We start from the raw sequence: 27,704 nt of genomic DNA, 5'->3' as shown, positions 1-27,704 counted from the left end.
GTGACATGGTGCCTCACACACTCTTACCTCAGAATACCAGTTAGAGCCTCTATCATCCTACTGACAAACGTCAGCAAGTAATAAAAAATACATAATATATGATAATAAAATTAACAGCTTGATTTAAAACATATATGCTGTTCCTGGTACTCCACAGAGAATACAAACCTTTTTTCTTTTTCTTCAAATAAGACTTAGTTTGTCCTAGAAAATTGTAAATTGTGTTGTCTTCATGTAGCTAAAGCTACAATAAAAGGCAAATCCGTACCTTTAAATGCTTTCATTATCAACCAAGAAATGACAGACTTAAACAGAGAATTTTACTCAAAATACTAAGGATGAATAATGAATGAAAGGATGAAAAAAGATCAAAGTAGAAACAAATTAATCAAACAGATTAACAGTAGAATTGATAAACTAATCTAGCCCAGTCTTTGTATTCAAGGAATGTGGAGTGACATGCTCTATCCTTCTGAATAAGAAGATTATTAATATTTTAATTATGTTGATACAAGTCTGTATGCTTGCCAAACGTGCATTCAGTGGGAAAACATCTGAAAAGACATATAGCAAAATGCTAGCAGCATTTTTCTCCAATTGGTGCCATTCAAGGTAACATTAATTTTCTTCTTCATGTGTTTCTGTGGTTTCAAAACCTTCTGGGATGAATATATAATTTCATGATCAGAAAAAGTGAAGCTACTGTCTTGAGATACTAGATGATATTTCTTGGTGACATGTACATTTAACGTAATGCCAATCAAAATACAAAGAGACCGATGAAGGACGGAGGGGGTACTTTAAGAAGGTCACCCAGGAGATAGAGCTTTTTGCAACAGTGATGGTGGGAAACCGATTCCACAGACCCCAAAACTTAGTGTTAAGCTACAATTACCAATTTAAACTTCAATTAGGCAGCTGGCTAGTACCTTCTAATGGGACTGCTTCCATACTTCCAATAAGATTCTGTAAATTTAGAACACCAACAATGATTAAAACAAATCAACTCCTAACACCACCTACCACTCAGATCGCCACATGGCCCAATGCCAGGATCAAATTGCAACAGACTAATCTGAAGGCAGATGAAGCCATAGAGAAAAATCCCCTGTGAGCACATGGCACAGCTTGTCTCTTAAAACAGTGACAACCCTGTGCTAAGGTGGGAAGTGGCTTCAACCTCTCTCACCCGGGGAGCCCGAACATCACAGCCCCTGAGCCTAGATGGAACAGGAAACAGGAAGCCACCTGTCTGTACCTTCCTGGCACCACTGTGAGCCAGCAGAATATTAGAGTTACTGGCAATCTTCATCATGTAACCAAGTTCCAGACTGGTCAAAGGATTATTTTTATTTTATTTTGCATTTTTAAAGGATTATTTTAAAAACTGAAATCGTGATCATTTAATTTCACTGTGAATTGGGGAAGATCTTTCCCAGCAAGGGCGGCGAGGAGAAAAGAGGCAATGAACTCAGATGTGAATGACCCAGTGACTTGATACCAAGCCCTGGAAGGGGTTTAGGGAAATGAGCACTCTCACGGACCTGCTGGTAGGAACAGATCAGAATGGTATTTCTGGGGGGCAAACTGGCTGAATGTATTGAGTGTCTTTAAAATGGCCATATGCTGACACTGTAAGCCAGTGTTTAGGAATTTTTCCTAAGGAAATAATCAGATATTTTAAAAAGTCTTTACAATATCAAAAGATTAGAAAAGAATATAAATGTTCAACAAACAGGTGACCAGTAAATTACATATGAAATGTTTATAGAAGAGACTACTGTCTGGCCGAAAAATCATGTTTCAAAGAATAATGAGAAGGCGCCTGGGTGGCTCAGTGGGTTAAGCCGCTGCCTTCAGCTCAGGTCATGATCTCAGGGTCCTGGGATCGAGTCCCCCATCGGGATCTCTGCTCAGCAGGGAGCCTGCTTCCCTCTCTCTCTCTCTGCCTGCCTCTCCGACTACTTGTGATTTCTCTCTGTCAAATAAATAAATAAAATCTTTAAAAAAAAAAGAATAATGAGAATATGCTCAGAAAATATTGAATTAAAAAAAAGAGTACGGACAAGATAAGCCTAAAATTTTTTTTGAAGATTCACTTATTTATATTTGACAGAGAGAGAAAGAGAGTGGGTGTGAGCGTGTATGCGTGCGCTCACATGCGAGTGAGCAGGGCTGGGGGTGTAGGGGGTGAGGGATGGAAGAAAAAGGAGAGAGGATCCCCAGCAGACTCTCTGCTGAACAGGGAGCTTTATGTGGGGCTTGGTCCCATGACCCTGAGACCGTGACCTGAGCTGAAACAAAACTCCCAACCTACTGAGTCACCCAGGTACCCCTAAAACTTTTTTTTTAACTTGTAGGACACACACATACATAAATCTGGGAGGGGAAAAAACACCACAAGCCCCACCAAATTAGTGTTATATTATTACTTGGCAGGAAAATTAGGGATGAGTTTAATTCTCTATTACCAGCAGCCCAAAGCATGCTAACTGATAGGCCTGGGTTAACTCTCTCTTATTCTGAGCCAGTAAGACTCAGCTTATTTGCTGCCTCTTCCAAGAAGCCCTCCTGCACTACCTTCCTTTGTCCCCAATTATTCTAGGCACTCCTTCATGGCACTGGACTCTGAGCTATCCTGTGATACTCTTTTTCCCTGCGTCATACTCACTCATTTGGTTTACTCTATCCCTGCTACACTTGGAACTGGCCACAGTCAGAAATTGGAGTGTTTCATTTTTGTGCCCCCGATCTGTGCGGAACAGACCTTCAGGCTGGGCAGCGGATTCTCTGCGCTCTGTGAATCTGAAGTTCAAGGAGGGGAAGGACTAAGAAGGGTGAGCCAACACGGAGACAGAGGTACACCCCGCCTTACCTTGGCCAGCAGGCTTGAAACATGTTTGACTTCACTGTAGGCCTTCACTAACTCTTGCTTGAGCTCGGTGCAAGACAGCTCCAGCTGCTCCTTCTCGGCGCGAGCAACCCTCGACATCTCTTGAACCTCACGACCCTCGGCCGTGTGCCCCACAGGGCTGGTCTCCGTAGCCTTCTGCTTCTCGTTCTCCAAATGAGCCTTCAGCGACCCGTGTTCCATCCGCAGCCCTTCGAGTGTGGCTCTGCACTCCTCCAGACTGAGCCATTGCGCCGTTATTCCGCCGCTCCAGGTCCAGACACCCATTCAGTTTTCGTTTTCTTCCTTCAGGTGTTTAATCATGTCTAAAGCACCTTGGTTTTCCTCCTCGACCTTCCGCAAGCTGCAGGTCAGCTGCTGCTGGATGTTGAGCAGCTTTTCTCTTTCAAAGCGGCCCTGGTCCAGGATTTCCGCACACTTCTGCTCCAGCTCGAGGATCTTTCCCTCCTGCGCCGCGGGCTCCTCGTTCTTCACCCGCTCCTGCAAGAGGTTCAGGAGTTTCTCGTTTTCCTGACTAAGCTGCTCAGCTCTCTCCCGGTGCTGGTGGAAGGACGTTTCTAAGAGCGCCTTCTCATCCACGAGCTTCTCGTTTTCAGCGGTCAGCTCCTGTACCATCTGCTGCTGGTCGGACAGTTCCTGCAAAGTGGCCTGGAGCTCTTCAGCCGTGCTGTGATGCTTCTCCTCAATCTTCTGGATCTTTTCCGTGAGGGAGGCCAGGGACAGCTCGCTCGCGTTGTTAGGGGAACTGCCGCTGGTCGAACACCTGGAGCCCTTAAAGGGGTTGTTGGTGGAGGACAGGGGCTGGGAAGGGGTGTCTGCTGCAATGTGCTCAAAATCGGAGGCATCGGGGGACAGAGAAGCTTTGGTAAGGTCGCTGCTCAAAGAGCCCCATGTCCGTAATGCATTTCCATGTCTGCTGTTCGCGGACTCCTCGATGTCCCTGGACTACTGATGCCCCGTCGGGCTGCCTAAGCTTGACTCCTGAGTTAGGGACGTCAGGCAGCTGCTGTCCCCGGTGTGACTCACGCCCCCCTCTGAATTTGGGGAATGCTCCAGGTAAGTTAGTTTCTCCCTCAAGGCCCGGTTCTCCTCCTCGAGCTCTGCAAGTTCTTTCTGGAAACTCTTGTTTTTCTCCTCTAGAGTGCATATCAGGGGTTCTGAGTCACCCAGCAAGGAGGAGGTTCTGTCTGGGCTGGCATCTGAAGCCTCAGCTCCTTCGGTGCCTGGAGTCCTTTTTTCCTTTCATTTCTTCAGTTCGCTTCGAAGCCTGTTAATTTCACTGTCTTTCGCTTTGGCTTCAGCGAGAAGTTCCCGAACCTGGGACTCGAGCACAGCTTTCTCCCCGCCTTCAGGCTCTTGCTTGGGTCTCGTGGAAGTGGTCCTCAGGTGCTTAGTAGGGGTGGGCGTGCTGGAAGAAGTTGGACTGGACACCGGCTTCCTGGGGTTGGAGGGACCGCTTGGCACAGTTCTCTCTCTAGAGACAGTTGCTGAAAGTTCTCGAGGAGCTGGAATGCCTGTCCGTTTGGTTGTTGGCACGGCCCCTAAGGACAGAAGGAGTAGAAACCAATGAAGCAAGGCAAATACTTTTATACATGAAACCCAAGTGACTTTAAGTCTCGTGGGATATTGAAGAGGGTAGCTGTTGCCCTTTACTCATGCCCCCCACACCCCGGCTCTGGATAAGTATTTGGGTCTGGCTGTGTTTCTGTGCCTCCTCCCACAGCCCTATACTTTGGGGGAAGCTGGACTCCATGCCTGAGCTCCTTCTCATAACTACATGCCAGCACAGTTGCTGGTTCAAGGCAGGGTTTCTGGGTGAAACAGCAGGAGAGGGTTGAGTCATATAAAGTCTGGGAATGGCTGTCACCTGTTGTCACCACAAGAGGAAAAGAACGCAGAGTACACAAAGAAGGAAACCGAATTCTTAGTAGCACCGTGGAGTTACCCAATCTGTCAACCCTGGAGCTTAGCCTAGAGCCGGCTGTTCCAACGACACAAACCAATAAATACCCTTCATTCATGGCACCGTTAATTGGGTTTTCTGTAACTTGCAGCTTAATGCGTTTGAACCGTAACCTTAGCAACTGAACAGCTTCCCGACAAAATGCAAGTTCATCTTGAATTTTTTAAATTTTTTTTTAATTCACCAACATCTTGTGAATGAGCATGAACTGGACTGAGAAATCACAACACACAAATAATACCACGTTAAGACTAATCTAACCCAGTGACACGCTGCTTTAATTACTGGTGGCAAAGGTGAGCTTATTTGTATCCAGAGAAACAAGAGTACACAGAGAGGGGCCACCTTGCATGCCTCTGTGGTACAGTTTTCAATGTTAAAGGGATTTACATAGTGTGGAAGTGATACAGATCTTTAAGGGGAAATGTAAGGTACAAAACTGTTTTCTATATTGGTCCAAACTACATTACAATATTAAAATAAATTCTGGGGGTGAAAACCCAGACATCAATCTCTTATATGCCTCAGAAATGAAACCCACCTCAGAGGTTAGGGTGTAAATGAACATTTTGGACCTATTTTTACAAACTGGAAGACCCCTGATGAATGGAGGCTGACTGCTGTGACTTACCTAACTCTACACGTTGGGTTGAAGACCTCCAGTAACAAAGGACCCTAGAAGGAGTCACCAATTCCCAGGGCTCCAAAAAGGAGGAAGTGGCGGGGGTATGCCCGCACAGACTGGCAGCAGCCACAGTCTACAAGCATGGAGCAGAGCCCAGCATGGCACAGGAGCCCTAAGCCTGTGGTCAGGACGCGACTAAGGAGCATCTGTGGATCTGAGCATCCTGAAACGGGAGGTGATGATGTGAAGGCCAATGCCATTCACTGCTGCGTCTAACAGTCAAGTGCCCTTGAAAACTCTGAGATAAAGGCTAAGCTGGGGGCACCTGGGTGGCTCAGCTGGGTGGGCAGCGGACTTGATTCTGGCTCGGGTCATAATCTCAGGGTCCTGTGACCCAGCCCTGCAGGTTCTCAGGCTCTGCACTCAGCAGGGAGTCTGCTTCTCCCTCTGCCCCTCCCCCTGCTCCTGCTCTCTTTTAAATGCTCTCTCCTTTTAAAAGAAGGTTTTACTTATTTATTTAACAGAGAGAGAGCACAAGAAGAGGGATGGGAGAGGAAGAAACAGGCTCCCCAATGAGCAGGGAGACCTATGCAGCTTGATCCCAGGACCCCGGGATCATGACCTGGGCTGAAGGCAGACGCTTACTGACTGAGCCACCCAGGCACCCCATTAAATAAAATCTTTAAAAATAAAAAAGAAGGTAAGCTATCATACTAGTATACAGAAAAACTATGGTTTTTACAGTAACTTTTCAAACTAAGTTACTGGAGAGCTAAGACTACTATGATACACCCTTAGTACTTTTGGCTGTCTGACTTGCATCCTACTTAATGGAGAAAACACTCGGGGAACAAAAGATTTATTTAATTATTCTTGTAAAATGAAGATTGCAATCACTCAGCAATAAAATGTTTTAGTAACACTGGATTAGGTAATCCTGATGATGCCAAGGGCCCCTAAGGAAAACGGAAGATGGGAGTCCAGTTTTGGCCAAACTGTTGTCAGAACAGGCAGCCGGGGGGATCCAAACTGGTCGTCACAGAGCCACTGGCCGTTCCGTACACAGACACTGAAACTAAGGCTCCTTTTTGACCATTCGTCGGCCGGGCAGGCATCAAACTGAACAACAGATCAGCTCTATCATCATTTCCAGCCCCAGGGGACTCCACCCTCTGCTGCCAAATCTTAGTTCATTCTCCACATAGGTGTTACTACTTGCACCTTACCTAAACCACGAGGAATTTTTTAATGTCAAAATACATTTGTGAAAGACATCCAGCTGTGTGTTATGAAATACACAATCCAGTCGTATTTGTTACTACAACTGTTCTTTTTCTGTAATCCCTTCTGACACCTCATCAGCACCGAAGGAAGTCACTAGTGTGACTGTTCTCCTAAGTTGCTTTTTTTTTTTTTAAAGGTTCTTCCCAGCTTTGTACACATCATTTCCAAAACCGTAATTACCATAAGTTAAGTGTAGAGGGTGGCGAAAATTCACTGTGGGACCAGATTAAGGTTGGTGCGTGGTGGCTCACCACCCCATGCAGCGCAGGTGTCCAGGCGTCCTCGTCCTGGACAGAGCGGGCGAGTCTTATTGCTTAGAATGCAGTCAGTCAGAGGATCTACAACTCTGTCCACCTCAAGTACTGTGAGTAAAAACGTCTCACTGCTAGGGTGCCTGGGGGGCTCAGTTGGGCAATTGCTTTCCACTCAGGTCATGATCCCGGAGATCCAGATTCGAGTGCCGCATGAGGCTCCCAGCTCAGCAGGAGTTTGCTTCTCCCTCTGACCCTCCTCCACTCTTTCTCTCAAATAAATAAAATAATAATTTTAAAAAGCCTCATTGCTAAAGCATTACGTCCTAGAAGCCTGAAAAGGGGCACAGCTCCTGACACATACACCGTGGCAAGGGGGGCAGAGAGGTGGCCGGAAGCCTGGGGCTGATGGAACAGGGACCGCTTGGCTGGCACTCTTACTTCTTGGGTCTTTTCCCCATCCTCACACCAGACCGTCACTTATTCCTACTGAGGCTGGCTGTCAAACTACATGAATTTAAAATGAAAGCAAGCTCTACCTCATAATTGGGAAGACTAATGTGATTTTTTAAAAAGATTTTATTTATTTATTTGACAGAGACAGCAAGAAAGGGAACACAAGCAGGGGGAGTGGGAGAGGGAGAAGCAGGCTCTCCATAGAGCAGGGAGCCCAATGTGGGGCTCGATCCCAGGATGCTGGGATCATGACCTGAGTTGAAGGCAGATACTTAATGACTGAGCCACCCAGGTGCCCCTTATATGTTACATTCTAAAATGCCAAATGAAGGGCACCTGGGTGGCTCAGTCAGTTAAGCACCACCTTTGGCTAAGGTCATGATCTCAGGGTCCTGGGAACCAGCCCGGGATGGGGCTCCCTGCTCAACAGGGAGCTTTCTTCCTCTCCCTTTGCCCCTCTCCCTGATTGTGCTCTCTTGATCACTCTCTCTGAAATTAAAAAATAAAAAATCTTTAAAAGAAAAATATATTTAAACGTCCTCCCCCCTTTCTTTTTTGGTAACCACCCAAAACCTAAAACCCTAAAACCTGCTGTTTCTGGAAATGTTTCCATATTTTTGTTTTGTTTTTCCTTTTGGTATGGATCCAGTCGAAGTCCTTAAGAATGCTTCATCTAAATGTCTGAACTGTGCTCACAGGTCCTCCATTCCAGTCTCTCCCGGCTTGGAGATCTAATGGACTAATATGACTTAAACATCTTGCTTGCTATTCTGTTCCAGAATCTGTAAGCAATTCCCCCCTACCCCCACCTCACCCGCCGGATCATCAATGTCAAACGTCTTCCCTGGGCTTTCAGGATCAGGCATAATAGTGTCCAAATCAACATATCCAACCTTTTCATTTTAGGGCCCCCCCCAACATATCTATTTAACCCATTAAATGTCCCCAGTAGATCTATGGCTTATTGAAATAGCATTTCCTTTCCACTGGATCCTTCTGATGGGCATTTAAACATACTTAACTCTCCTCAATTATTAAAAAAAAGAATCTGGGGCACCTGACTGGCTTAGTCAGTAGAGCATGTGACTCTTGATCTTGTGGTTATGAGTTCAAGCCCCACATTGAGTGTAGAAATTGCTTAAAAATAAAAGCTTTTAAAAAAAGAAATCTGGAGTCCACATCGTCCTCCAGCTAATATCTAATCTTGTTTACTGGTTGTCTTCCGTTCTTCCCCTGTCATTCGCTCCTCTACCCACTGCCATTACTCAACCAAAACCCTATCTGCTGAGGCCATCGGCGACCTCCACGTGGGCCAACACAACAGACATCATCAGTCCTCTCAGCAGAGCTGGCACAACTCCCTCCTTTCTGAAGCACACCTCTGATGTCCCACTCTCCAGGTTTCTCTCTTAATCCAGGAGCAGTCCTCTGTCTCTTCCTTTGCTGGCTCCTCCTCCTCTCTCTGCTTCTATTTGTCAGAAGCTTCCGACTTATGTCCTGAGCCTTTTTTCTTCTTTTATTACAAATTATTTTCCTGGTGATACTACTCCATCTCATGATCTTTTTTAAAAAAAATTTTTTTTAATTTTATTTATTTATTTGACAGAGAGAGATCACAAGCAGGCAGAGAGAGAGAGGAGGAAGCAGGCTCCCTGCTGAGCAGAGAGCCTGACGCGGAACTCGATCCCAGGACCCTGAGATCAGGACCTGAGCCGAAGGCAGCGGCTCAACCCACTGAGCCACCCAGGCGCCCTCCATCTCATGATCTTAAAATACCACCTATATACTGATGACTCCCTAATTGGGTTCTTATATGAACCACTCATCTGAGCAACAGATCTGAATATCAAACTACCTATTCGATCAGCATAAGTGAATTATAACAAAAGTACCTCTAGTTTGGATAAAAGGCATAAGGGTAGATTAAGAAAGAGTGAACAGAATGTGTGAAAGACCTGGAGTGCAGAGAGCACTGGCAAGGAGGGGGCTGATAAGGAAGAAGGCTCATTTATAGAGGGAGCTCAAGGATGGCCTCACTGACAGAGCTGGAGTTTCAAGGGGATCTACACCCATTAAAACAAGGCCAGAATGCTTGGAAGAAAGAAGAAGACGGCACAAGAAAAAGCTCTCAAAAATTTTAAATACGTTCTTTTTTTAATTAAAAAATTCAATAGAAAGGATGGAATGCAAAATCAAGGAACTCTCCCAATATGTGGAAAAAAATGATAACAAGATGGAAATAGAAAAGATTAAACACTCAGGGCCAATCCAAAAGATCACACAGTCAAGTAACAGAAGATCCAGAAATAGGAGTGCATGGGAGGCTCAGTCAGCTAAGCATCTGACTCTTGATTTTGGCTCAGGTCATGATCTCATCAGGATTGTGAGATTGAGCCCCGAGTCCACTGAGCTCAGCTCAGAGTCTGCTTGAAATTCTGTCTCTGTCCCTCCCTATGTGTGCACACATGCTCTATAAATAAATAAATAAATAAATAAATAAATAAATAAATAAAATCTTAAAAAAAGAGATCGAGAGAGAGAGAGAGAGACCCAGAAATCAGAAATATAGACCCATGGAAACAGAGTGGAGGAAATTCCCAAAGGACTGATGTGAAAGAATTCCCCAAGGATGAAGAATATTGAGTCTCCAGAACTTGTGTCACACGAAGTGAATGAAAAAGACCCACATGATGGTAAAATACGCTGTCTATAAATTTTCAGAACAACAAGAACACCTACAAGTCTGGGGAAGGGGTGTGAGCTTGAGACTGGCCATATTGTAGCAATACTGAACTCTTGGAGGCAAAAAGCAAATGCCTTCAAAGTTCTGAGGGAACTCAGAAACTAAACTCAGAAACGGTAACACCCTTTTTCTAAGTAAGTCATTTGAAAACAAAGGAGTAAACCAGAGAGACAGAGAGAGAAGGTGAATTATCCAGGGAGAGCAGAGGTTCTAAGAGAGCAGACCAGTCAAGGTGAGTCTCAAGATGGTACCCACGGACCAAGTCGGGAGAATAAATCCAAGCTGGGTCAAGAGGATAAAGTGCAACTGAGGGAAGTTTCTTGGAAAGAACATCTAACTGATGAAGAATATGAAAAAGAATGAGGATGTAATAAAAAAAAAACAGTGAGAAAACCAGAAACTTCATAAAAACAAGAAGTTGCATGAGAAAGGTCACAAAATTTTAACAGATGACTTTCCTCTGCAGGGAATATATATATAGTCACAATTACATCAGTACTATTTCAATTGATCTATACACAATCTGCAAGATGATTTTATAGAACATTGGAACATTATCCCAGCTAGCAAAAGTGTTAAAGTAGAGGGCACCTGGTGGGTTCAGTTGGTACAGCATGTGACTCTTGCTCTTAGGGTTGTGAGTTCGAGCCCCACACTGGATGTAGAGATTACTTTAAAAAAAAATTAAAAAGCTTTAAGAAAAAGTGAAAGTACAAATGAAAGACATGGGGAGGTAGACCACAGGTGGAAAAAGCTGGTAGAAATTGTAGTGACAATAATATCCAACCTCATCCTGCATATGGAGAGTTTCAAAGATACTATATACAACCGACAAAGCAAGAAATAAACATGGAAAATGTTACTGAAATAAAGGATGTAGGCAAGAAAGGAACTTAAAGAAGTCACATTAAGACTGTGAGGAGGTGAAGTTATGAGTTAAATCCTCATCTGTTAGAGGAGGAGTCAACAAAATGTCTATATCTGAAAAACTAGGGGCACCTCAGTGGCTCAGCTGGTTGAGTGACTGCCTTTGGCTCAGGTCATGATCCTGGAGTTCCAGGATCGAGCCCCACATCCAGCTCCCTGCTCAGCAGGGTGTCTGCTTCTCCCTCTGCCCTTCCCCCTCTCATGTTCTCATACTCTCTCAAACAAATAAGATCTTAAAAAAAAATGAAAAGCCAAAAACTAGCTATGTTAGGAGAATGAGAAGACAAATCACAGGCTGAGAGAAAATACTTGCAAAATATATATCTGATAAAGGGCTGTTATCCAAAACAGACAAAGAACTCAAGAATAAAAAAACAAACAACTCGAATTAAAAATGGGTAAAAGAGGGGCTCCTGGGTGGCTCAGTGGCTTAAGCCTCTGCCTTTGGCTCAGGTCATGATCCCAGGGTCCTGGGATCGAGCCCCACATCAGGCTCTCTGCTCAGCAAGGAACCTGCTTCCTCCTCTTTCCCTGCCTGCCTCTCTGACAACTTGTAATCTCTGTCTATCAAATAAATAATTTTTTTAAATGGGCAGAATACCTGAACAGACACCTCACCAAAGAAGACAAACAGATGGCAAATAAGCATATGAAAAGACATCCCACACCACCTGTCATTAGGGAAGAACAATTTAAAACAACGATGAGAGACCACAACACGCCGAAGAGAATGGCTAAAATCCAAAACGCCAACAACCCCTCCTGCTGCCGAGAAGGAAGTGGAGCAATAGGAATGCTCCTTCATTGCTGGTGGAAATGCAGAATGGTATGGCCACTGGGGAAGACGGTTTGGCAGTTCCTTACAAAACTAAACATACTCTTTGCCATGATTCAGCAATCGCATACCCTGGTATTTACCCAAATGGGTTGAAAACTCACATCTACGCACAAACCAGCACACAGCTGTTCACAGCAGTGCTATTCATAATCGCCAAAACGTGGAAGCCACCAAGATGTCCTTCAGGAGGTGAATGGAGGAACCGTGATACATCCAGGCAATGGAGTATTATTCAGTGCAAAAAAGAAATGTGCTACGAAGCTCCAAAAATAGGGAGGATCCTTAAACACAGACTAAGAAAAAGCAGCCAATCTGAAAAGGCTCCGTACTGTATGATTTCAACTATCTGATACTCTGGAAAAGGCAAAATTATGAAGACAGCAGAAAGATCAGTGGTTGCCATGGGGTCGGGGGAAGGGAGAACGAATAGGGGTGCACAGAGGACTCTTAGGGCCATGAGTCTATTCTGTATGGTATTATCATACTGGATACATTTGCCCAGACCCACAGAATGTAAACCACAGACTCTGGGTAACTGTGATGCGTCAACATAAGTGCATCAGCTCTAACAATTGTACCACTGCGGTGAGGGACACTGATGGCGAGGGAGGCTGTCCACACTTGTGTTGGGAGGGCGGGGGTTGTATGGGCATTCTGTGCTCGCCCAATTTTGCTGTGCCCAAACCTGCTCTAAAAGTCTATTTAAAAAAAAAAAAAAATGCAGCGTACACAAGTATAAGCGGTTAACTTTGAGAAGTGGGAAGGTGTAGGGCAACAGCAGTTTTGCTTTTCACGAGAAGAGGCCCTGTACCATTCCATTTTCTAACCTGTGCATGCACTACCTTGGATGGTAAGCATGGAGAAAAAGAAATGGGAATGTTTGCAAATACGGTGCGGAAGTAGGTAATCAGCAGTCCGTTGGTTTTATGGGCAGCACTGTTCCTTTGGACTTAGAACAAGGGAGATAACGGCAAAAAGTCTAAGGCCACACAGCCAGAAGGAACTAAGCTTTGGTATCAAATCGCCGGCCCCACCTCACTGGTGACTGCAACATCATTTTTTCTGAGCTAGACCAACCCTGCGGGGAGTTTCAGTGGAGTATCTTCTAGAGATTCATGTATTTCATATTAAACCTCACAGAAACTCCTCTGCAAACCAAACAGCAGGGAAAACGCACAAAAGAATCCTACAGAGGCTAATGAACCATATTACTTGCTTATTTTGCTGCCTTCGAGAAAAGCAAAGGGCAGGGTCACCATTTAGAGATGGTTTTTGAAACACCATAAAAGTTTTTTGTCTTGTCTTCATTTTGCACGCCCCCCCTTTTTTTTTTCTCAGAATGCCAAGTTAATTTTACTCGCACTCCACTTGCTCAGTGGCTTGGGTGAGAGTTTAAAACACTTGTAAATTTGTGTCCTTCTCTTTCCCACAGAGCCACACTGTTCCACGGCCACCATGAACAGTGCTCCAGACGGGAGAGGGTCTCTGAACAAAAGCCCCCTAACACTGTGTGGGGGCTCTGGCCCGGGGAGGATACAGTGACCACTCTGTACTGAGCTCAAGGCAAGATAAGGCAAGAGACAAAGCGGTAGTGTTAACGAGGAGAGATGACAGCACGGGCTGAACGGCTCCTTGTGGGCGGCCCACATGGCCGGGTGCTGGCATCTCCAGGAGAAGCCAAAATGCAAAACGGTTCTGGAAGGGCAGCTCCCAACATGCCATTTGAAAAGCACAGAGCAGGTGGGGACGTCTCCTGTCCGCTGACACTGAAGTGGCCGGGGCAACGGCTGGTCTCACAATTCACTCTGTGTGCTAGGTTAGCTCCTGGCCCACTGTGTGCGCCAAAGGAAATCTTCACAACACCGTTGCACAGGAGATGCCCCCCGGGGTCCCTAGGCAGCAAACAGAGAGGAGGAGGAGGAGCTGAGAGCGGTGGGACTTGTGTGAATTAGAAGATCTGCCTCTCCATGTGCAGCCTTCCTCTCCGTAGAGATGACAAAAGATCCACTTCCCAAGTTGTGAGCGTTTCTGGGGAGGAGGGAGGTATGCGGAGACCAAGGCGGGGCTGGAACGCATGACCCTGAGATCAAGACCTGAGCTGGGCTCAAGAGTTGGACGCTTGACCGAAAGAGCTGCCCACGCGCTCCTATGAGTCTTGATGTAACCAAGAATGACCCGCTCTGGATCACAGTTTAGCTCTGACTCCCTAAAATTACAACTTGGCTGAGTGGTAGCCCCATGTCATTGCAATCAGCGAGAAACTTCCAAATGCCACCATTAAAAGATACCAAATTCACCTGAATTTGCAATGACAGAAATCAGAGAATTAGGTGGACAGGGCATGCCAAATAGGTTTATCTGGATTACCATCACTTTTTCCTGTACTTTTTCTTAAACCATGCATAGGTCAAAACATAGAACTTTAAGGAATTGACCACATTCGTCACACTGGGAGTTCACAAGGCGGGAAATGATACTACCACTTAACGTGTGTAGTGCTTTGGTTTTCAAAGCATCTTCATACACATTAATTTGAGGCTCCCAAAAATCACTTGGCAAAGTATTGTTATCTTCATTTTATGCATAAGGAAACAGAGTCTAGAGGCTTCACAACTTGCCCATGGGTCTCACAATAAGTATGTCTTCCCATACCTAATGAATCACAAAATGTGTTATTTCAGAACTGTTAGAAACAGAGGAATCATGTAACCTAATCTTTCATACCAAGTAGTAGTGACAACGTCTGATCTCGGCTGCTATTTCCCAGTCTCATGTGCCAGTCACCGACGAAGATTTTCAGGGAAAGAGAAGCCGGCATTAGACAGGCCTTCCACCATGGGAAGCGGAAAGATTTGGACAATCCTTCTTTATATGTGGCTGAATTCGATCTTCGTGAATATGGCACATGTTGGTGCCAGTTCTGGGACAATCTGGAACCACGAAGAACAAAACGACTGCTTCTTCCACATGACATCTGAATATGTGACGGCAGCTTTGTTTCTCCTTGGTTTTCTACTCTGTAAGCAGAGCATTCCTAGTCCTTCCTGCCAAGCCTCAGGGGAGCCGGGGGTCACTCATCGGGTGGACTGCCCCGGGAGTCTCTGATTTAGCAATGTCCCTCTGAAACATTACCCAGAATCTCAAAAATGCTGCAGATGTGGTCACCACGAGCAAGGAATCTCCTGGTCACAAGAGAACCCCCAACTCAAGCTTGTAACAATCATAGGAAATGTTTTTGGCTCACGTAACTGGAATGCTGGGAGCAAGTCTGGCTTGGGGTCCAGCAATGAAGAATGTGCTCATGGCTCTCCCTCCCCTGCCCCTGCGTTCCTCAACAGGCTGCCTTCATCAGTGAGCTGCCTTGCCTCATGCCAGGGGGAGGTCTGGACGGTTCCAGGCCTCACATCCGCACGCCACCACATCCAGGGAAGAGGAAAAATGCTGCACCACCCCCGCGTGGGATATTAGATGACAACTGAAAATTACATATACTGTTGAGCAAGTTACCATTGTTTCAGGACAAAGTTTCCCCTACAACTTCATGGCTAGAAAGAACCATCTTATTTTGCAGTTCAGGATTTTGGAAAAGGCTTGGCCAGGCAGTTATAACTTAGGTCGATGCTGCCTGGTGATTGCCGTCCCCGTGCTGGCTGGGGGCTCAGTCACTTCAAGACTGGCTGGGCCGGACAGGCCAGCTGGCTCAGTCACATGGCGGAAAGGACAACCAGGGCCATCATATGGGAGTGGAAGTGGACCACCGGAGTGTGTGGGGGGGAGAGTATTCCAGTAGGGTGGTCTTGGGGTGGCTGAGCCCAGTACAGATGGCTCGGGGCTCCAGGGCTATGTCTGCACACAAGGGTGGGGGTCACTGCAGGGCCTCTTACAAGCCAGGCTTGGCGGTCACATGGGGTCACTTCTGTCCTTTTCCGGTGGCTGAAGCAATCCTAGGCCTGCCCGGATTGAAGGCTCACATTCTTGACAGAGTCGGTGGCAAAGTCACCATGTGGAAGAGCGCACGGGATGGGAGGCAGTTTCCATCTCTGGAAACTACAATTCAATTCATCACGCCCCCCCCTAGGCTGATGACACAGTTTTCTCTCATAAACCCGTTAACTGTATGCCTCTGTTTCTCATCCTAGCGTTCTTCTCGTTAAAATGTCAAGACAGGGAAGCCAAAGGTAATTCCGCTGACGATTTGCCGGTTCCAAAGAGACACTGAAGACAGGGTAAAGTTCATGCTGGTAAATACGAGATGCTCAGTGTTTGGACACTTTATGGGCCAAGCTGGTGCCACTTCTTCGGAACAGGGAGAAGAAGTAAAGGCACGTGGCTCAGTGGGTTAGGCGTCCAACTCTTGATTCTGGCTCAAGTCATGATCTTAGGGTCACGAGATCGAGCCCTGCATTGAGTGTGGAGCCTGCCTAAGATTCTTTCTCTCTCCCAGTCTGCCCACCTCCCACCCCTGATCTGCCCCCTCCAAATAAATAAATAAACTGCTTCACCATGTTCTTCAAAATCAAGCTCTAAAAGCGATAAAAATATGTTTGGCGTTTTACCACCCAAAGCCTAAAGTGAACCTTCCCTTTTCCTTGACTTATGTCATAAATATTTGTAATTGAAAGAAAGAAAAATGGCCCTCCCCTATGTACAACCTACTCTGCAGTGGATACCTTACACGTATGAGCCCATTTAAGGCCTTTGTAGCAGGTGCTGACTTTATGGGTATATTAGGTCACAGGAAACCGAGGCAAAGGTGGGTGCAGATACCCTGCCCAAGGTTACGAGTCTTGAGCTGGAATTCAAACCCGCGAAACGTGGTCTCCAAAGTTCATACTCTTAGTCAACAAACTCGTCCCTCTGCAAGTAGAAATGATAATGCTCTTTCTAAAACTGATGTAATCAAGATCCCCCACTTTCCTGAGATGCGCACAGGAAGAGATATGGAAAGAATGTGTTCTTCTGTGTCGACACAGAGGGGCTTATCAGTCTTTAGTCTGGGATTGTAACACACGCATATATGACAGAGAGCTGTAAACTTTTTTTTTTTTTGAGAGCTGTAAACTTGCCTTTGTGACTTCTACTTTAGCACTAGAATATACAGCATACTCCTCCTCGCATTGAATTATCATACCATTGTCAACTGACCTATGCCACCACCATACCCGACAGTTTACAGGCGTACCTCATAGATTCAGGATTTTCTGCAATATTTCCCCCAGATTTTTACCTATGTGCAAGCAGAGGCTGCATATACCTCAGTATTGCTTCTCTTTTCCTTTCTCAATAATAGGACTTTTGCGAGGGGCACGTGGTTTCAGAATAAGGACATTCTCCAGCCTCTTCTGCAGCTGGGGGCGGCTGGGTGACCAAGTTCTGGCCCACTGGATACAGTAGCTTCTGGAAGCTCTCCTTACCAGTCAGTGCTCACTCCTTTCCTCCACTCTGCTGCCTGATATGCACATGTCACACGTGGGACCCTGAGGTCAGGATCTCACCTGGTGGAGCCAGATGTCAGGAAGAATCAAGGCTCAGCACCTTCGAGCCCCAGGTTTCTCAGGTAAAGGTCTGGGTACGTGGTCTAGGCCACGTACCCAGACCTTTACCTGGGAAACAAAATCAGGTTTTCGTTAATAGAATACGAACTTCTTGACCAACTTGAGTAAGCTTTTATTGCTACAGAGAGTCAAATCCCTACTTCAATTTACATATTATTCATATCTATTTAACACGTAATGTGTATAACCCGTTATATGTAAAACATTTTAAAAAATTTAATAAATTGGGTATTTCTTAAATATGTTACTATAATTACTTATAATACCTTACTGCCTTATAGAACATATATTAATTTATTAAACTTCAATTTATATGTACATATTTAAACCACATTTTATAAAACATACGCATTTAGAAACATGGATCCCGTGCTCATACCTCAAGAACATTTTTCAATTAGCAATAATCGCGCCTCGGATAAACCTCATTGGCTACGATACTGCCACTGCGCAAAGCTCAAGAACATTTTTATCCACGTTCATCCCATGCATGGTCTCAGTGCTGCCCTTGTTATTACGAAGGCCACTTTAAAGCCTTCTCTCCCAGGTTACCAGAGAGCCATCTAAGTAATCTGTTTTGAGATTTGGCGTTTTTTTGAATCCAAGACTGCAATCATAAGATCACTGAAAATTTCGTACCAAGTCTCAAATACATATTTACATGGTATTATGTCAATTTCTTTAAAAAAAAAATTCCTGTGAGTGTATATTGGTGACCTACAACAGAAGCGCTTACTCTGTCATATAATATCTTTCAAAGCCTTGATTTAACGATACGGAACACTTGCAACTGTGAGATTATACTCCACAGAATACACAGCAAATTTGTTTTAAATATGCCTCCCTTTTTCTAAACCAGCTCTGTCAGACGGCCTCTGTAAGGCTCTAAAATGAAAACTGAGGTTATTTTAGGCTGATTCCCCCGAATCTTACTTTGTTATTCAGAATCAAGTAATTAAGAACATGTCACTTGGTTAAAAATGACACTCTGTGAGTCCTGAATGTAAGGAGCTTCCTTTTTTCCCCCTAAGAAATAATTCTGGGAGAAATTAGTATCATATCCAGGCATATTAATTTGAGATACATTAATAATTTTATAATATTAAGTCTGCCCCTTCTGGAATGGAGTATAGCTTCTCCATTATTTTAAGTCTTATTTTAAGAACCTCAAGGAGATTTAACACCTTTTACCTTATGTCCTATAATATTCTAGTTAAAATTATTCCTAGATATTTTACGTTACCTCTGCACTGGATTTTTTTTTTCAATTTCTACCATTAACTAGTTATTTCTAGTACAGGAAAAAGCTATTATTTTTTCCATATTTATCTTATATATAAAACATTTTTAAAAATGTTACTTACAAGTTACTTACAAGTGACTTACAGTCACTTACAAATTCCCTTATTCGTCGGTCTAACTTTTCTTTTCAATATTTAAGCCAAAGATGTTTTTGCCTTACTGCATTGATACCAAAGCAATGTAAAATAATAATAATACTTCAAGTTTTATACTTTTTCCAGGACTAATTTTGTGAATTTATATTTTGAGGGAAATGCACCGTTTTTGTATATATTGTTATACACTGAATTCCTCATTTCCTTCGTATCTGTAACAATAGATCCTCACTTATTTTTAATATTTTTCCTCTTTTCTTTAATCAGAGATCACGTCCATTATTTGTCTTTTCAAAAAACTAGTGTTTGGTTTGACTTCTCTTCTTTACAGTTTTATGTCTTCTACCTCATGCCTTTCAGCTTTTAACATGATTATTTCTCTCTTTTTTCTTTTGCTTTTCTCCTAGTTTCACAGGTTGACTATTTCACGCAGACGTTTTCAGTCCTTTTTCTCTTATGGTAATAAAAGCGTCCGTGATCATACATTTTGTGGTTACAAAACCTCACTCCCTCTGTGTATTTCTAGATTATTCATAATTTGTTTTGACCTTCTCTTGGTGCCGAAATTATTTAAACACCATGTCTCTGAATTCCAAAGTAGTTTTTTAAAAAATAATTATCTTTTTATCATTTATTTTGTTGGATTATGATGACAGATTATTGCATTTAAAATAGGAATTCTGTGACAAAGTACATGACCAAGTCCTGCAAACAATCCTAGACCTAAAGAATGTATATTCCCTGTTCCATAAATGTGTCGAATCTTTTATTTATAACTTCTATGTTTTTGCTTCTTTTGTTTGTTTGTTTCAGAGGGTGAAAACAGGCAGCCTGCAAGCTACAGATATGTTTTATTTGGCTGGCAAAGTCCTTTAAATGTATGAATCTCAATGCCTTTAGGCAAGGCATGCATTCTCTAGTTCACTGTGCGATTCCCATCATCTCTGCTGTCTTACACCCAATAATTCACATATTCGTGCTACGCACGTGGTCCCCGTGGGCATCCGAGTTAGCAGTCTAGCTTCCCTGGGCTGTCAAATTAGAAAGACCACATAATTAACATCTTCTGGTACAGTATGGATTTTTTAAAGAAAAAACAATGCATCTTTTATTTCCAGTTTTTGTTCTATATATTTTGTTGCTTAAAGATTAAAGATGGTCACATATATTTGGTTTTTATCGGTATGTAATATCCCTCTTTTTCATGTTCAGTGTTCCTGTTCTTACTTTCTTCTCTGTGAGGCACTGATATATGTCTCCTATTTGTTCTTTAATTGGTGAATTTAGCTTAAGAATATTTATCGTGGGGCTTTTCTTTGGCTTTCTTGTTTCTGCTTCTTGTTTCTTATTTTGCTTCCTGTTCATTAACTCTTCTTTCGTTCTCTTCTCCCCCCATCACTTTTGCTGATCTGATACTGCTTCACTTTATTCCTTTCTGACCGGCTTACCAGGCATTACCATCCTCAATCCCCCTTATTTGGGGAATACTATGCATTTCTTTTCTGTTTGTGGTTACTGGCCATTCTTAATAGTCCTAACCAAGCCTTCATCACAAGTAAACCACCATGGCCCCCTTACTTCCTCACCAACAAAGGTGAGATTAATTTTAGAGTGATTTGATCTATGAAGGCCTTGAATGCCCCCACTGCAATTGTGGGTTTTGCTGAGCTACTCTAGAATTTTCAGTTCTGTGCCCTTGTCTAGATTTTCCCTGAAAGTATGATCTTTTTTTTTCCCCCCAAGAATCCCGCTTTACAGTTACATTATGAATTTTCGGCTGCGTTGGCCTCCTCAATTTATATCCCCAATGTCTCAGGCTGCACAATTCACTGCTCGTCACAGTGTCTTATATGCTTGATCTTCCTCTGGCTTAAGGTTTCTGCTGATCCAATTACCAGTATCTAATTGGTCATTTGAATAGTTGCTCACGTAGAGTATAATAAATCCTTCACGTCTAAAAATATCCTTTTTTATTCTGATTCATTAAGGGATATCTTGGCAGGAGAATTTGTAACTGGCATTCTTTCTGACGATCTAGCTTTCCTACCTTTCTTCCCTACTTTATTTCTCTTTTGAAGGCAGGTCCTCCTCCCACTGAATTAGCTGAAAATATCAGCTGTTTGCTTTTGCAGCCCCCCTTTACAAGCTTAGATGCCCCCTTGACCCTGCCAGAAATTCCACCTGCCCCAAGTGGAACTTGACTCCGGAACCAGTGCTACAAAGCAAGGACCAGGATGCTTACCTGGTCGCCGGCAGCTTCGGCGGCTGCTTCAAGACCAGGATCCCTGCCGGTAGGTCGGGTGCAGCCTGCACTGTCTTGGCCCACGCACAGAGCAGCAGCCTCCAGCCTCAGCCGATGCTTTGTGAGAGTTTCGGCACTGTTCCGGGCTGCTCTATCTCCAACGTCTCACTCTCCAGCCCTCGGACAATTCCACAGCAACTCAATATCCATTAAAACTGGTTTTTCTTCCTACATCAACCCAGATCAGCTCCTGCGGCCCCGTGAGTAAGAACCCAGGCTGATATGGCTGCGTTTAGAAGATTCCAGATCCTTCTGGTCAACAGTCCCGACCAACTGTCCTAGCTGTTGGTGCGTGAGCATTTCAACGCCATCCTGATTCCCCTCAAAACTGACCCATCTTCCTGTCTAGAAGTTGGCAGAATTTTTATCTTTATTGCTGCAGTGGAGCCATTAAATTATGTCTTTTTCCAGACTACTGTGAGTCCTTTAATCTGAAGCCTAAAATCTCCTTCAGCTTAGGTTTTCTCCTTTTATTTTTTACGTCTTCTCCATCCGTTCCTTTCCTCCCTTCCTACACTGGTCTCTCAAACATGTTACCAATTTCATGATACCAGTATCTTTGTGTCTGACAAGATATCCTTCCAAAAAAACTAATTCAGTTCTCAGTAGGGGCTGTTATCATTTGTGTTTGTTTCATCTGATCAAAGTTTCGAATCAGGAACAATAACTCTTTGAGTTACTACTTTTTTTCTGGTGGATGCTTTCTTCTGTCTCTTTGATTTAGCTCTGCTCATTCTCAATGTTCAGCCTGAGCGCTGTACCTCAAGTTATTAAATCCCCCTCCAAGGGGATCACACCTTTTCATTGCTAAAGCTGGGTTTGGCCTTCGGCACCGAGACGTGTCAGTGTTTCTTGGACAACGGCAAATCCCCACATGGAGGGCATGGAGGTTTTCATTCGCGAGCCCAGCAGTGCATGGACTGGTACACTGGGGCCTCCTTGGCCTGGCTGTGGGGAACGTTCCTCTCTGATCTCACGTTTCTGAGACTTCATGCAGGAGAAGCACTCCCTGCCGACTTCTAGCTCCTCAGATGCATAGGACCTGGGGCCCCTTCAAGGGCTGAATGTGGGAAGGGGAAGGGGAGCTGTTAACACCCGCACACTGTGGCTTTCACTTTACTGAAAATCATTTCTGTTGTAAGCAGTGGCCAAAAGACGGGACCAGGCCTGTACTACACTAGCCATATACCCAGACTTCTGACCTAAGGCACGCGAGAGATGGGAAGGACAGGAGATTGTGGACTCTGCTCTCTTCTCTCGGCACCCTTTCCACAGTCTACTTCTCAGGCTTCAAACAGCCATTCCAAGTGAGCAATTCCTAAATATTAATCTCTAGCTCTAAGATTTCCAACCATCTGTGTACTCTCTCCATCACGATGCCCTGGCATGAATGTAGTTCAGACTGTTCGCATCTGACAAATCTTTCCTAAATTCTCGAAGGGGCCAAGCCCAGTGATAGAGGTATAAATGTAGGAAAGTATGTGACAGCTATGTCGGGAGATGGTTGCGATACAGCAGGGCAAAGAGAGTAGAAAGAGAAAATGTGAAACCTGGGGAGCAAAGAAGGGCAGTGGCCCCGCCCATAGGGTCAGGGAAGGTGGCCAAGGAAGGGATCACAGCCACGCTGTGTCTTGAGGGTAGACCGGGAAGAGCAGTGAGGACAGGTCACTTTGACAGAACTAACGGACTTGTGGACAAGACAGTGGAGCAGACAGATGAAGCCACAAACCAACAGACAACATGTAATCAAACTAAAGAGCACACCAGTGTTGCTAAAATTAGGGAGGGCTAATCTCATTCTATAATCTTTAAAAGCGTCACCCTGAGAGAGAACAGTTTAGAGGATAAAACTCCAGAAAGATCAAGGGCAGGGCCACAGAGTAAAAGCAAAGGAGCACTGTAAAAAAACGATCTTATTGCTTTCCACGCCTCCTATGAGAACAGAAGCATCCTGGGGGAAGAAGGATGGATATTTAGTTGAAGGGAAAAATACAGACCATCTCTACTGACCAGCAACCATTTTGCCCTGCTACGAATCAGCAGCAGTTTAACAGAAGGTAACAGAACCATTTAGATGTTCCTTTGGGCTACAACTTAAAATTTCTAAGAGTGAATTCTTTAGGCTGCCTCTGTAATTCTCTTCCTGAGCCTCCTGGTCTCAGTGTCTCTCAGGGTCTCTCTCAGTGTGTCTGTATGTCTGTCTCTCTGGCTCACTCAGTGATTTTCCCAGTCATCTGGTCTTAATACATTGTCTTTAGTTCATTCTTCTTTTTTTAAAATTTTATTTTTAAGACTTTTTATTTATTTATTTATGAGAGAGAGAGAGAGAGAGAGAGCGCGCACAAGCAGGGGGAATGGCAGAGGGAGAGGGAGAAGCAGATCCCAGGACCCTGAGATCATGACCTTAGACGAAGGCAGACTCTTTTTTTTAAAAATATTATTTATTTATTTATTTGACACAGAGAGAGAGATCACAAATTGGCAGAGAGGCAGGCAGAGAGAGAGAGAGGAGGAAGCAGGCTCCCTGCTGAGCAGGGAGCCCGATGTGGGACTCGATCCCAGGACCCTAAGATCATGACCTGAGCCGAAGGCAGCGGCTTAACCCACTGAGCCACCCAGGCGCCCCACAGCAAGCAACTCTTGATCTCAGGGTCGTGAGTTCAAGCTCCATGTTGGGCATGGAGCCTACTTAAAAAAATAAAAGATAAATTTATAAGAGAATATATAGGATAATGAATGAAGACACCACATTCTGAGAAAGAAAGGCTCAGTACTAAAATCTCTGTGGATTTTCCCCTAAAGTAATGCAATTTCACCCAATTTCACATAAGATGTTTTCTGAAACAAGGTAAAGTGATCCAAATACTCATATAAAAAATAAACAAGAGAAATCTACAATGAAGAGAACTCGATTCACCAGACACTAAAAGATTCCATGGCCACAAAAACTGAAATCATGTAATCAATGAAGCAGAATGCAGAGACAGCAAATATATCCAAAAATATGTAAATATCGAAACAGATAAAAGACAGTGAATTCAAATCAACGAGGAAAAGAAATGTCACTCAGTAAATGCTATTGAAATAACTGCCAAATGTTTTAAATACACTTTAAGTCATAGACCAAAGAACATTATAAATGGATTAAATACAAAAATATCAAAAAATGGAATGTGAAACCAAAAACATTTGACCTTTGGGTGGGAGAAATCTTTCTAAGCCTAGAAATAACATAAGAAATCCAATGGAAAAAATAAATCTCCATTATTACAGTTTTAGGCTTGTATATTTCCAAAACAAACAGACAAAGCAAAACATAATAATCAACATGCTACCAGAAAACCCTGCTGAAATGATCTGCAATGATAAAACAGAAATGGGTTCACAGTGTTAACATACCACAGAATAAATGAGAGTAACTTAAAAACCCAACTGGAACACTGAGAAAAGTTAGAAATAGATAAATCCCAGGAAAAAATGACCAATATATACACAAAATTCAGTAGACATGCAAATTAAAACAATGAAGTCCTTTTTTTGCCTAATAAGTTAGGGAGAATTACTAAGGGTCATGATAATGCTGGTGAGGCTGTCATGAGACCAACACTTTCCTCACAGCTGTACGTATTATATAACACTTGTAGAAAGAACACAGAAGTATGTATCATGAGGTTTATAAACGATCTTATATTCTGGCCAAGTAAACATCTACTTACGAATTTAGTCTAAGGATAGAGTCAGAAAATTAAACACAGATTATTTATAGGAATTATTTAAGATAAAGAAAAATACTGAATCCAACAATAGGAGGATTAAATAAATTATTGTACTAGATCCATTTGGAAAAAAAACAAAAACAAAAAAATGAACAAATTACAAGTTTAATAAATATGGCCTTCCCTTTTAAATTTTTTTTAAAAAATATGGTACTAGAATACAATAGTACCATAGTACAACAGACTGGAGATGTAAAAATATCTGGGAATATTTAATGACATGAAAAAATCTTATTATTACACTAGTAAATAAAGAAGTCAAGATAGGAAATGGAATATAAGATATCGTTTGACTCTCTGAGAGTATGTGTGTGTATTGGTGTATAAAAGGCTCCACAACCATACTACGGAGAAATGTCAAGAGTCATCTCTTGGCATAATCTTGGCAGGATTATGACTGATTTTTATTTTCTGGACACATGTCTTTCGTTTCTTCATTTTCTATAAAACAAGATGTATTATTTACATAATTAGGTAAAATATTCATTTTTTTTTAAAACAAACAAACACCGAAACAGATCCCCTGGTCACCTCTCTTCATGGGACATATTCCAGCACACTCTGGATTCAACCTACACATTTCTTTGGCTCCCATCCCTCCTTAATGTTCTGGCAACATCAAAGACCTAGCTAGTCCTTAGAACCCCGGATTCTTTCACAACTCTGTTTCTAGGTGATTGCTATTTCCTCTGCCTAAAAGCCCTCCTCCACCCTCTAACAAAGGCTCCTTCAACTTTTAAGACTGGGTTCAAATCTCCCTCTTCCGTGAAATCTTTCCCAATGTCCCCAGGAAGAAATACTGCTTCCTGGTCTCTGAGTTCCACACCTCTCTGCTTAGGGCACCACAGTGAGGTGAGTTGTGCCATATAATAAAGTTTTACTATATAGCTTCCCCTGTGGTGGACTGACTGAGGTCACCAACGATGCCCACATCCTAATCCCCGGAACTTGTGAATACTTTACATGGCAAGGGGACTTTGAGCATATGATTATGTTAAGGCTCTTGACTTGAGGAGATTCTCTTGGATTATCTGGTGGGCTCACTGTCATCACAGGGTTGTTGGTTTTTTTTTTTTGTTTTTTTTTTTTTTTTGCAGGCAGGTCAGAGGCAGGAAAGGGAGACGTGATAATGGAACCAGAGGTTGTAGCAACGAACTGGGAAGATGGCGGCAGGTTGCAGGTGGCCTTGAAGGTGGAAAAGGCAAGGAAATAAATTTGCCCTGAAGTCACCAGAAGGAACATAGCCTTGCCAACACATTCCTTCAAAATTTCCAGCCTCTAAAACTCTTAAAAAAATAAATTTGTGTTGGCTTAAGCCAGTAAGTTTGTGGTCATTTGTTATAGCAGCAAGAGGAAACTCATACGATCCTTGAATATCTGAAAAGCGCACTGGGGCAGGCATGGGGAGGGGAGGACAGTGGACCCTGGAGTTGGGGAAGGAAGCACTCTGTCAACATTTGGTGATAAATGAAACATTGTTTACCTCAAGGGAAATGACTGGAAAGAAGTAGTGAAAAGAGACACGGGAGGAGAAAGAAAAAGAGAAGGGGTTCACATGAGACATTAATATTTATTGTTAAATTTTTTTGTTCCTATTTATTATCATTTTAGAAAACTCATTACCTTCCAAGCACTGTTTTAAGAATGTTATACTGTTCTAAGAGCCCCTTTAAGGAAGTGCTATTATTCCCATTTTACAGGAGGGAAACCAGAAGGGATTACGAGACCAGCACACACACACACCCGCACATCCCACAGCTAGAAAATAGGGAAGCCAGAAAAAGAATGCAGACATTCTGGCTCCAGAGCCCATGTTGTTAAATATTAAGAAGAAAAAGCTGACGCACTGAGGGATTTGCAGGAATTTGCACCTGTACATAAGCCAAGGGGAATAAACTTAGTTTAAGTCAGGCTGAATGCATTACAGAAACATTCTCTATTCGATGTACCACATTTTGTGTGGTTCTGTTTTCAGCACCAATTTGCATCTGGATTCAAATCCAGATAGGAGGCAGAAGGGGAGGTTTAAAGGCTACAGGAATGCTGCTGGGGGGTGGATCCGTCATGCAACCCACCTTCCCACCCCTGTCCTGCGGAAGCCCTGAGCTCACCATGGTGAGAGAAGCTCCAAGGCCTCTGAGAAGCACCAGTGGTGTTCTCGGGGGTCAGGAATGCTGGTGGGTGACCAAAGGTGGGCAGTAGCACTAAACCCCAGGAGCCAATCAGTCATGGTCCCCAGATTATGGAGCAAGGCTGGCGTGGTAAACACACCCTTAGAAAGACTCCCACCCACGCTCAGTAAGATTTGAAAGGAAAACTTGGCATTGGGACCGATGGCTTTCAAGTGCAAACTACTGATGGTCCGTAATACTGACCGACAGAAAATCCAGCCCATGAAATAGAACACCAACTAAGGAAATCCAGAATTCTGAGAGCCAGGATAAAGAGATGAATATAATTCTTTGGAAAATTAAGAGACAGGAAGGAAGACAGGAAAGATCGGCAGTAATAAGGAAGCTGGAGAAATAATGGGAGAAAACTAAGCTGAGGTAAAGAAAACTGTTGAGAACCCTGAAGGGGATCGCTGAGCAGCAGGCGACGTGAATGAAGAAAGGCCTATGGTCTGAGTCCAAGGCGCCCAGGCCAGCTCAGAGCAGGTGTTCTCTGCCACCCGGC

At 43.7% G+C, this 27,704-nt stretch overlaps 1 protein-coding gene and 1 pseudogene across 1 annotated transcript in view; both read right to left on the bottom strand.

Annotated features, from left to right (window-relative positions):
- LOC122898012 (cytospin-B-like) overlaps positions 1 to 27,704 on the bottom strand; it is a 334,551-nt gene that overhangs the window by 44,211 nt on the left and 262,636 nt on the right. Inside the window, 3 exon segments of the mRNA XM_044236199.1 lie at positions 2,876 to 3,134; positions 3,136 to 3,187; positions 3,190 to 4,452. Of these exon segments, the coding sequence (XP_044092134.1) occupies positions 2,876 to 3,134; positions 3,136 to 3,187; positions 3,190 to 4,452 (1,574 nt within the window).
- On the bottom strand, positions 17,843 to 18,011 carry LOC122898013 (annotated as a pseudogene).

Source organism: Neovison vison, unplaced genomic scaffold (genome assembly GCF_020171115.1).
Source record: "Neovison vison isolate M4711 unplaced genomic scaffold, ASM_NN_V1 Scaffold_088, whole genome shotgun sequence".
NCBI lineage: Eukaryota > Metazoa > Chordata > Mammalia > Carnivora > Mustelidae > Neogale > Neogale vison.
The sequence above is the reverse complement of the archived record's forward strand: the minus strand, read 5'-3'. Positions and strand labels throughout refer to the sequence as shown.